Here is an 11,691-nt window from a genome sequence, read left to right as displayed (position 1 = left end):
AAATCTCCGAGCACGCCAAAATACTCGGGAGACCACCCGAGCATGCTCCGAAAAACCTCAGTAACGAGCATTCTCGCTCATCACTAGTTGTGATGCTATGTCAAAAGAAAGCATGGAGAATCTAAGGTCCAGCAGATCAATTACTAAAGTGCATCCTTGATCTGCAAGGGTTTTATAAGACGAAGGTGGAGTACCTTTTAAGAATTCAGGGTTACCTGAAAAGGGCTGAAATGGAGACAACCTGGTATGTAGCTTACAAATCTTCCTACGCAAAAGTAGCATTTAAAAAACATTTAATTCAGTTTCAAGAAAATAAAACACAATGCATTTATCATGCATGACTGACAAAGCAAAATATTGCACTTGAATTTTTACAATTAAAAAGAACACCTATTAAAAGCCGACACATTGAGTCTATCATATACTTTATACATCATGCCGAGAACATTGAAGAGTGTGTGGCAGTGAAAGGAACAGCGCATCAGTCTGTGCCCGTCACAGCCAAGTACTTCTTACCATTTGAGTTGTCTCGTGTAGTTCCTTTATGTGTTTCAGACATTTGGGTTAAGGCAGTAGAGTCATTATCAGTAAGTGAAAACAGAAATGGTTCTCATGTAATGAGTGAATAGGCAGCACAGTCTATACATAGTAACTGAATGGGTTCTCCACCTCTTCATGGAATTTCGATGACTTGCTCTCCAATACAAGGCAGCAGGTAGTGAAGTGAACCAGACATTTATCAAGCGATGGCAGAAATTCTTGCATCTTGGCTCCTATCTAGAGCTTCAAGTAAGCAGTTCTAATACATTGATGGGAGATTATTCAGAGGAACATGGTGGGGAAATTATGAAAAAATAAAATAAAATACATTACCAGCACCTTAGGATTCCAAACACTGCATTGATTTATAACAATGGGTCATGGAAAACAATTTTAGTGCCCGGGCTATTGAAATACTGCACAGATAAGTTGCATTCATGTTATAGCTCTTATTCAAGACATTTGTGGTGCATTCATAGTTGATTTGCTATTATAGCTGGAAGGAGGCAGAAAATAAATATATTTGGCTTACTTACAGATAAAATGTTATTGCTGAGACAGTGCTTTGCTTGGGATATATACACACAATAAATAGCACATATTTCTAAAGCTAATGAAAAAGGCACTAAAATTGTATACAAAATACATTCGAAAACTGAACCAGAATAATACAGCAAGAACGGGTGCTCGTAACTGCGGTGTTACAGCTCCTCATAACTCGGACTGTATAGGACAGAATACACTATGGGGCCAAGCCAAGCAGTTTTGGGCAGAAGTCTGGAGCAAAACTATTTGAACTTGTAGCTGTGGAAAAATGTTGCAACTTTTGCCACTTTTATACCAGTCCTGGCAGCATTGACAACTTTTTGAAAAGTGAGCGGAACATAACCAGGCTGGGCGCAGCTGAGAAATTCAACAAATGTACTCCACTGACTGGTGAGCATTCTTGAGGTGGCGCAAGGCAGCTGAAAGATGCGCAAAATGCTTTTTAAAGAGGCACATGCCTCTTAATGAATTTGTCGTATCTTACTCCTGTGCAGACTGGGAGGCCAAACACCAGTCTTGATGAATTCAAGGTCTATGTGCGCAAAGCTAAAGGTTATGCTACAAAACTGATCTCCCCGATCATTGGTTTTTGCACTCGAGACGTCCATTTATATAAAAAGAAAAAAACATTTCAAGCACAGAGACTTATTTATTTTTTTAAGATACAAATAAACTCAAAGGGAACCTGTCACCAGAAATAAAGCAGGTTAATAGTGTTATTGTGCTGCCCAGCGCCTGCACGTAGCTGAATGCAGCAGGGAGAAAATTTACTTTATCCTCCCTGACAGTGTTCGGCTTCAGTCATGGGGCAGCACTGGTTCAGTTACCGCTCTGAATATACATAGCGGGGGGCTATAACTGCGGCCCGGGCCTGACTGACACTGGCTCTGCATTAGGGCCGGCTGTCGTCAGTGCCAGGGATGTAGTTACAGCTGAACCAGCGATGGCGACACTTCCATGACTTAATTTTCCTCCTGCTGCATTCGGCTATGGGCAGCATAATAACACAGCCTGCAGTATAACCACACATCTGCAGGTTAAGAGCGTTAGTCCCGATGACAGGAGGTTCCCTTTAACAGTAGGTACCTTGGATTTTCTTTCCCCCTGGGAGGAGGGTCATGTTTGATATGATATTACAACAGTTTCTAATGTTGCACAATATCATATATGAAAGAAAAAACTACATGTAGGATAAGTGAAGGCACAAACCGTCTAATAACTGGTTTCTGTTTAGATAGGAGACTCAAGCAAAGGGGACAAAATGCAGTCAAATAAAGGAGCCAATTAGATGAGGTAAAAAGCCAGCTGAATGTTTTCGTGTATTTCCATTTGTATTTCGACCTTTGGAAGGCTTCAGTGCTCCTGCTCACTAAATCTTTAGGTTCGGCTACTTTGATCACCTGGGATCCTTCCAGCCTTCGTCTAAGGCCGGGGTCACACAGCTCAATGCGAGAAAATCACACGAGTCTCTCGCATCAAGTCCCAGCACTGCCGCTGGCTCTCGGGAACGGAGCGTTCAGCTGCAAAGAAATACATGCAGCCGCATACTCCGATCCCGAGTATTGATGTGAGAAACTCGTGCGAGTTTCTCGCATTGAACTCACAAGTGTGACCCCGGCCTAAAGTTGTTAATGGGAGACAGAAATCTTATGATGCAGCTAGGGTAGAAGAATAAACAGCAAATCAAAGAGAACCAGTCATTAAAGTTTTTTTTATGTACAACCGGAAGACATGCAGTTAAATACCATTTTTAAAACAAATGGGTTTGTCTAATTGAATTTGCAGTTGCTTGCAGTCAAGTGGGCGGTGCCATGGCCTGTGAGCAGTCAGCATTGTCTACACAGGGAGCACTGCTCCTTCACAGGCATCCTCATCAGCACCGTGAGCATGGTTGGAGATTGCAGAGCCATCTTGACACCACCTAGATGACTAAGCACTTGACTACTTCGATGCTCCACTGCAGAGTTATAGCAGACACCCGAATATGCACATTACTACTACTAATCAGCTAGGATTAAGGATATTTGTACCCGGAACGAGAAAGAATTGTATTTATTTTTTTCAAATATGTGCACATTATGCCATTTTTTTTAATCCTATATGATTAAAGGCTAAACACTTAACCACTTTCCTTTGGTGTTAGAGAACATCCTTTTGGACTATGGAGAACACTACAGGGTTTTTTCTCTCTAAATATGACAGGTTCCCTTTATAGCTCGCAAGCATTACATATGTAAATTGGTTTGCTTTGTACCATTTACACCATAAACCTCTGTATAACTGCTGTGCACTGAAGCCCAATTCTCGCTACAAGCAAAGATTGCTCAATAATACAATGTGGATACTTTCTATGACAGATTTAAAAATTCATAATCATTTTACGATGTGGAATACTACAGTCATCTCTGATTGACAAAATTGGAACAGTCTGCTCTAGAGACGTTGTCCCATCAGTGGTCAGTGTTCTCCATGAGAAGCTTTGGCCAGTAGTGTAAAATACACAGACACCTGTAGAAGACGAGTAGGCAGCATAAGCAAGACATTACAGCTACAATTATCACAGATTCGGCACACGACGTACCTTCTATAGCCTGAAAGTCAATTTAGCTCAGGCTGTCAAGAAGTCCATGCGTTTCTATGAAAGCAGAGGTCAGCTGAATTTCTACAGATCAGCCACCAGTGCCCAAACAAGACATGGCTTAGGCCCTTTGACAAGGCTCTACAAAGAAGATTGAGGGTTGAACACCATGTCATCAAACGGGTATGACCTGCACAGATTACACCTGCTCCATAATGTTTCAGACAGCTGGAGAAGCTAGAAAACAAGTCACAATACATATAGTATCTGACAGTGGACGTGTGTGACTGATTGAGCACACAGTTCACAAAAAGGACCCGTTGGTGGAATCCATCTAAAAACAAACAGGGTACAAATAAGACACCTAATTAAAATTATGTTTTGAAGCATCACAATTCTTCACTGAATAAAACCTAGAAAGGCCGGTAAAGGCTTTGGACTTAAAACTGATGTATGCGCTGGTATAGTTAAAATGTGAAGAGGATTGAAGGCCACGTATAATCTGTGCGAGTAAGGTCCAGGCATCCAGATCTCATTAGCAGCGTACTCCTGGGACAACTCCTAAAACACTGGGAGACTCCAGGAAGGGTGCAACTATCTTCATTTTAGTCTCTCTATGAGTCCTTGTGATAGTCCAAGCTGTAGAAGCTGATTTGTGGGGAGGTGGGCAAGGTGAGGGAAGTATTTTTGCAAGTTCTCCCAGCACAGTTCTAGGAGGCTTGGGACAACAAGCCAGATTTTGAACAAAGATCCAGTCCGCTTGTTCTGTTGGATATTAACTACTCCTCCATGGATATACATACAGCCAGCCTAGAGGAGAAAACCAACATGTCAGCTGCTTGTAAAGATAGGAATCTACCACAATAACTGAGAAACCACAAAACTTATTTCAATTGAAAAAAAAAAAAAAAAAAGTTGGAAATCTATATAAAATACGGGTTAACCACTGTTTGGGGGAATACCAGTATCGCCATTGCTTTCTGAATTATCAGGGTCTGACAATATCACTGCAGCCCCTTCACAGATGGGAATAACTACTTTAACAAGCAATGTGTGCAAATGGTGTGGGAAACTATTTCAAAGTTGGCACACCGCTCTACCGACAAACGTTTGGTCCTCCTCATCACTCTTCAGTGTGTACATAATTTATTAATCAGTCATGTCATGCACCCCTGTACAGAAAAAAAAACAAACCCAAAGAACAGAAATGGAGGACATACCGGTGTCACAGCCGCACAGTGGAAGTACGCAGGCTCAGGCATCACAGCAGGAAGTTTTGACCACTGAAAGGTCTGTAGGTTTAACTTCCAGAGATCACCCAGTATAACCTCTCCGTTGTAACCACCACATATGAAAACCTCTGAAAAAAAAAATGAAAACATCCACAATGTAAATTTTTGCATAAAATGAAGTGATGAGCGAACGTGCTTAGATATAGTGTTATCGGAGCATGCTCGGATAATATCTCAGAGTCCTTGCGGCTGCCTGTTTAGCAGCTGTTAGGCACTCACCCCCATGTGTTGCGGCTTTCTAACAAACAGACAATCCCTGCATGTGTCGCGGCTTTCTAACAAACAGGCAATCCCTGCATGTGTCGTGGCTTTCTAACAAACAGGCAATCCCTGCATGTGTTGCGGCTTTCTAACAAACAGACAATCCCTGCATGTGTCGCGGCTTTCTAACAAACAGACAATCGCTGCATGTGTTGCGGCTGTCTAAGAAACAGACAATCCCTGTATGTGTCGCGGCTGTCTAACAAACAGGCAATCCCTGCATGTGTCGCGGCTGTCTAACAAACAGGTAATCCCTGCATGTGTTGCGGCTTTCTAACAAACAGGTAATCCCTGCATGTGTTGCGGCTTTCTAACAAACAGACAATCCCTGCATGTGTCGCGGCTGTCTAACAAACAGGCAATCCCTGCATGTGTTGCGGCTTTCTAACAAACAGGTAATCCCTGCATGTGTTGCGGCTTTCTAACAAACAGACAATCCCTGCATGTGTCGCGGCTGTCTAACAAACAGGCAATCCCTGCATGTGTTGCGGCTTTCTAACAAACAGGTAATCCCTGCATGTGTTGCGGCTGTCTAACAGCCGCGAATCAGGCAGCTACGGGGACTCGAAAATTTCAGAGCACGTTCGCTCATCACTAATAAAAGATGCTGGACAAGAATTAAGAAAAAAGCCACCATGTTTTTTTTTTTTTGTTTTAAACAGTAACACACCCGTCTGCAGGTTGTGTGGTTCTGTAACTCAGCCCTAATGAATTTAACCCCACACATCCTGTGGGCAGTTGTTCTGTGTTTTTCAGTTCTGCAGTTTAACACATGCAAGTTTAAAGAGTAACTGCATTTTCACAATATATTTCAGCACGTCATAGATATATATAAAAATGTTAATTGGTGGGGGTCTGGGCATGATCACTAATATGAAGAGGCAGAGGCACTCTCAGCCAAGCGCTGCCCTCCTCGGACACTGACTCCATACAGTCTGAGTCTTCAGGCCGTGAAATGAGAAACGCTTGCATTCGGTTTAAGAGAATTAGACGGGTCGCAGCAGTAGGACCCCCATCGTTTTTCCAACATGTCAGAAGTATTAAACGGGGTAGTCCAAACAAAAAAGTAGAATTCCATCCTAAATGTCAACTTCATCTAACAATCTAATCACTTTTCTAACGTAGCCCAATTATTAGGGCCTGTGCACACGTTAAAGATTTGTATTTTTTTCTGAGCAGATCTGGCACAAATCTTAAAGGGACTGTCACCTCATTTTGGCCCTATAAGCTGCAGCCACCGCCATTAGGGGCTTATCTACAATGTAATGCTGTAGATAAGCCCCCCCATGTAACCTTATTTTTCTTATCTTTCAGGTTACATTGGGGGCTTATCTACAGCATTACAGAATGCTGTAGATAAGCCCCTGATGGCGGTGGCCACAGTTTATAGGCCCAAAATTAGGTGACATTCCCTTTAAGGATTCACCGATGCAAGCAAAGTGAATGGGAATCCTGAAGTCTCGTGCACATGTTGCTCATTTCTGACTTCCAGATTTGGTACAGATTTAGATCTACAGTATGTCAATTTTGGTCAGTGTTTTTTGCAGCAGATTTCACCCATATAAATGAGCGAAGAAAAATCTGCACCAAAAATGCATGTCAAAAAAGGCACCTATTTTAGGCTATGTTCACACTGGGCGTTTTACATGCTAATTTTTCAGCTGCCTTTTACAGTATCAGAAAAGCCTATGAGATTTCTGAAATCTCATGCACACACCGTTTTTTTTCTCAATCAGGATTTTGTGTTTTGCTGCATTTTTTTTGTCCCCCTACACAGAACATGTCACTTCTTTCAGCGTTTTTCACCCATTGACTTGAATGGATGATAAAAAAACGCAGGCTGACTTTTTTTTGCAGGGTATTTGCTGCAGAAAAGTCAAGGACAGCAGGATGTGACCTCACACTCTGCTCTGCTCCATCTAGATAGCAGGCTGAATGGTTGTGACCATACAGCCCATCATTCAGCAGAGACACAGAGCAGCGGACCCAAACCCTATTCTTTTGAATGGGGGCCCAAACAGTGTTTGCCATGCTGTCACGTGCATGGCAGCGCGGCAAACACCACTTCTGATCGGTGGTAAAATCATTCCCGCCGGTCAGACAGCTGTGGTTCTGTAAATAAATTATCTATTAGATGCGCCAATTCTGGTGTTTTGCCAGTCTATTCCCACTTGCTCATTAGAAGTGGTAAGTGGGGTTCATATTTGTGGGGTTGATGTCACCTTTGTATTGTCAGGCCACATCAAGCCCATGGCTTAGTAATGGGAAGGTGTCTATAAGACACCTCTCCATTACTAATTCTATGGTTGTTTTGTAAATACTCAGCCAGAATAAAGTCCTTTATTAGAAATAATAAAGTCAGAGTCATGCAAGGTTCAGTCCTAGGGCCCCTGCTCTTCTCCATTTACACCTTTGGCCTGGGACAGCTCATAGAATCTCATGGCTTTCAGTATCATTTCTATGCTGACGACACACAGATCTACATCTCTGGACCAGACATCCCCACCCTACTAACCAGAATCCTACAATATCTGTCCCCTATTTCATCCTTCTTCTCCGCTAGATTTCTGAAACTTAACACGGACAAAACAGAATTCATCATCTTTCCCCCATTTCACGTGACCCCCCCCCCCAACGAACCTATCCATTACAGGAAACGGCTGCCCACTCTCCCCAGTCCCACAAGCTCGCTGCCTCGGGGTAATCCTTGACACTGATCTCTCCTTCAAACTGCATATCCAAGCCCTTTCCACTTCCTGCCGCCTTCAGCTCAAAAATATTTCACGGATCCGTACATTCCTAAACCAAGAATCTGCAAAAACCCTAGTCCATACCCTCATCATCTCCCACCTCGACTATTACAGGGGTAGCACTGCTGCAGCCAGGCATGTCCTCTGAAAGCCGGAGGAGTGACTGCTCCAGTAAGGAGGGAAAAAGGAGAGCAGGGCAGGCCAGACAGGTGCTGGTAGTGGGGGACTCAATTATTAGGGGAACAGATAGGGCAATCTGTCACAAAGACAGGGATCGTCGGACGGTGTGCTGCCTACCTGGCGCTCGAGTCCGACACATCGCTGATCGGGTGGACAGATTACTGGGAGGGGCTGGTGAGGACCCAGCGGTCATGGTGCACATTGGCACAAATGACAAAGTTAGAGGTAGGTGGAAGGTCCTTAAAGATGATTTCAGGGAATTAGGCTGCAAGCTGAAAGCAAGGACCTCCAACGTGGTATTTTCCGAAATACTGCCTGTACCACGTGCCACGCCAGAGAGGCAACGGGAGATTAGGGAGGTTAATAAGTGGCTCAAGAATTGGTGTAGGAAGGAGGGGTTTGGGTTCCTGCAGAACTGGGCCGACTTCTCAGTTGGCTACAGGCTCTACGCTAGGGACGGGCTGCACCTCAATGGGGAAGGTGCAGCTGTGCTGGGGGAGAAAATGGTTAGAAGGTTGGAGGAGTGTTTAAACTAGGGATTGGGGGGGAGGGTATTCATTTTATAGGAGGGGAAGATAGTGCAGATAGAGACCTGGGCACAAATAAGGAAGTTGGGGGTGGCGGTGGCATGGGGGGTGCGGTTAGAACAGTTAGTAATTTAAGAAAGAATAGAGGTACAGAGAGTAACATCAAGTGCAAGTATACTAATGCCAGAAGCCTCGCCAACAAAATGGATGAATTAGAACTAATGTTGTTGGAGCATAATTATGACATGGTGGGGATATCTGAGACGTGGCTGGATGAGAGCCATGACTGGGCTGTTAACTTGCAGGGCTATAGCCTTTTCAGAAATGACCGTACAGATAAGCGAGGGGGTGGGGTGTGTCTGTATGTAAAATCGACCTTAAAACCCATCCTGCGTGATAATATAGGTGAATCTAATGAAAATGTAGTCTCTGTGGGTGGAGATAAGGGGAGGGGGAAAAAATAATAAATTACTGATAGGGGTTTGTTATAAATCTCCAAAACTAATGGAAGCAATGGAGAATATCCTCGTAAAGCAAATAGATGAAGCTGCGACTCAAGGAGAAGTCATTATTATGGGGGACTTCAACTACCCTGAAATAGATTGGGGAACAGAAACCTGCAGTTCCAGCAAAGGTAATCGTTTTTTGACAACTATGAGAGACAATTACCTTTCACAACTGGTTCAGGACCCAACAAGGAGGGGGGCACTGCTAGACCTAATATTAACCAACAGGCCAGACCGCATATCAAATATAAGGGTTGGTGGTCACTTGGGGAATAGTGATCACAAAATAATAAGTTTTCATGTAACCTTTAATAAGATGGGTAGTAGGGGGGTGACAAGGACACTAAACTTCAGGAGGGCAAATTTCCAACGGATGAGAGAGGATCTTGGTGCAATTAACTGGGACGATATCCTGAGACACAAAAATACACAAAGAAAATGGGAGACGTTTATTAGCATCCTGGATAGGACCTGTGCACAGTATATACCGTATGGGAATAAACATACTAGAAATAGGAGGAAACCAATATGGCTAAATAGAGCTGTAAGGGGCGCAATAAGGGACAAAAAGAAAGCATTTAGAGAATTAAAGGAAGTAGGTAGTGAGGAGGCATTAAATAAATACAGAAAATTAAATACATTCTGTAAAAAGCAAATCAAGGCAGCAAAGATTGAGACAGAGAGACTCATTGCCAGAGAGAGTAAAAATAATCCCAAAATATTCTTTAACTATATAAATAGTAAGAAACTAAAAAATGACAGTGTTGGCCCTCTTAAAAATAGTCTGGGTGAAATGGTGGATGAGGATGAGGAAAAAGCCAATATGCTAAATGACTTTTTTTCATCAGTATTTACAAAAGAAAATCCCATGGCAGACAAAATGACTAGTGATAAAAATTCCCCATTAAATGTCACCTGCTTAACCCAGCAGGAAGTACAGCGGCGTCTAAAAATAACTAAAATTGACAAATCTCCGGGCCCGGATGGGATACACCCCCGAGTACTGCAGGAACTAAGTACAGTCATTGATAGACCATTATTTTTAATCTTTAAAGACTCCATAATAACAGGGTCTGTACCACAGGACTGGCGTATAGCAAATGTGGTGCCAATATTCAAAAAAGGGGCAAAAACTGAACTCGGTAATTATAGGCCAGTAAGTTTAACCTCTACTGTGGGTAAAATCCTGGAGGGCATTCTAAGGGATGCTATGCTGGAGTATCTGAAGAGGAATAACCTCATGACCCAGTATCAGCACGGGTTTACTAGGGACCGTTCATGTCAGACTAATTTGATCAGCTTCTATGAAGAGGTAAGTTCCGGACTGGACCAAGGGAACCCAGTGGACGTAGTATATATGGACTTTTCCAAAGCTTTTGATACGGTGCCACACAAAAGGTTGTTACATAAAATGAGAGTAATGGGGATAGGGGAAAATATGTGTAAGTGGGTTGAGAGCTGGCTCAGGGATAGGAAACAAAGGGTGGTTATTAATGGAGCACACTCGGACTGGGTCACGGTTAGCAGTGGGGTACCACAGGGGTCAGTATTGGGCCCTCTTCTTTTTAACATATTTATTAATGACCTTGTAGGGGGCATTCAGAGTAGAATTTCAATATTTGCAGATGACACTAAACTCTGCAGGGTAATCAATACAGGGGAGGACAGTTTTATATTACAGGATGATTTATGTAAACTAGAAGCTTGGGCTGATAAATGGCAAATGAGCTTTAATGGGGATAAATGTAAGGTCATGCACTTGGGTAGAAGTAATAAGATGTATAACTATGTGCTTAATTCTAAAACTCTGGGCAAAACCGTCAATGAAAAAGACCTGGGTGTATGGGTGGATGACAAACTCATATTCAGTGGCCAGTGTCAGGCAGCTGCTACAAAGGCAAATAAAATAATGGGATGTATTAAAAGAGGCATAGATGCTCATGAGGAGAACATAATTTTACCTGTATACAAGTCACTAGTTCGACCACACTTAGAATACTGTGCACAGTTCTGGTCTCCGGTGTATAAGAAAGACATAGCTGAACTGGAGCGGGTGCAGAGAAGAGCGACCAAGGTTATTAGAGGACTGGGGGGTCTGCAATACCAAGATAGGTTATTACACTTGGGGCTGTTTAGTTTGGAAAACGAAGACTAAGGGGTGATCTTATGTTAATGTATAAATATATGAGGGGACAGTACAAAGACCTTTCTGATGATCTTTTTAATCATAGACCTGAGACAGGGACAAGGGGGCATCCTCTACGTCTGGAGGAAAGAAGGTTTAAGCATAATAACAGACGCAGATTCTTTACTGTAAGAGCAGTGAGACTATGGAACTCTCTGCCGTATGATGTTGTAATGAGTGATTCATTAATTAAATTTAAGAGGGGACTGGATACCTTTCTGGAAAAGTATAATGTTACAGGGTATATACACTAGATTCCTTGATAAGGCGTTGATCCAGGGAACTAGTCTGATTGCCGTATGTGGAGTCGGGAAGGAATTTTTTCC

The 11,691-nt window shown here is 42.9% G+C and overlaps 1 protein-coding gene across 4 annotated transcripts in view; it reads right to left on the bottom strand.

Annotated features, from left to right (window-relative positions):
- Positions 1-276: 276 nt before the first annotated feature.
- Positions 277-11,691, bottom strand: part of KLHDC10 (kelch domain containing 10) — a 168,309-nt gene continuing 156,894 nt past the window's right edge. For 2 of the 4 annotated variants that reach the window (XM_077264430.1, XM_077264427.1), the window contains 2 exons: positions 4,885-5,024; positions 277-4,474 (listed from right to left, as the gene is read on the bottom strand). In XM_077264430.1, the coding sequence (XP_077120545.1) occupies positions 4,265-4,474; positions 4,885-5,024 (350 nt within the window). In that variant the 3' untranslated portion in view covers positions 277-4,264. The remainder of the gene's footprint in view (positions 4,475-4,884; positions 5,025-11,691) is intronic. The other 2 variants (XM_077264428.1, XM_077264426.1) reach the window with 2 other exon arrangements.

The sequence above is a fragment of the Ranitomeya variabilis genome, chromosome 5, assembly GCF_051348905.1.
Source record: "Ranitomeya variabilis isolate aRanVar5 chromosome 5, aRanVar5.hap1, whole genome shotgun sequence".
Classification (NCBI taxonomy): Eukaryota; Metazoa; Chordata; class Amphibia; order Anura; family Dendrobatidae; genus Ranitomeya; species Ranitomeya variabilis.
This window is presented reverse-complemented; position numbering and strand designations above follow the sequence as displayed.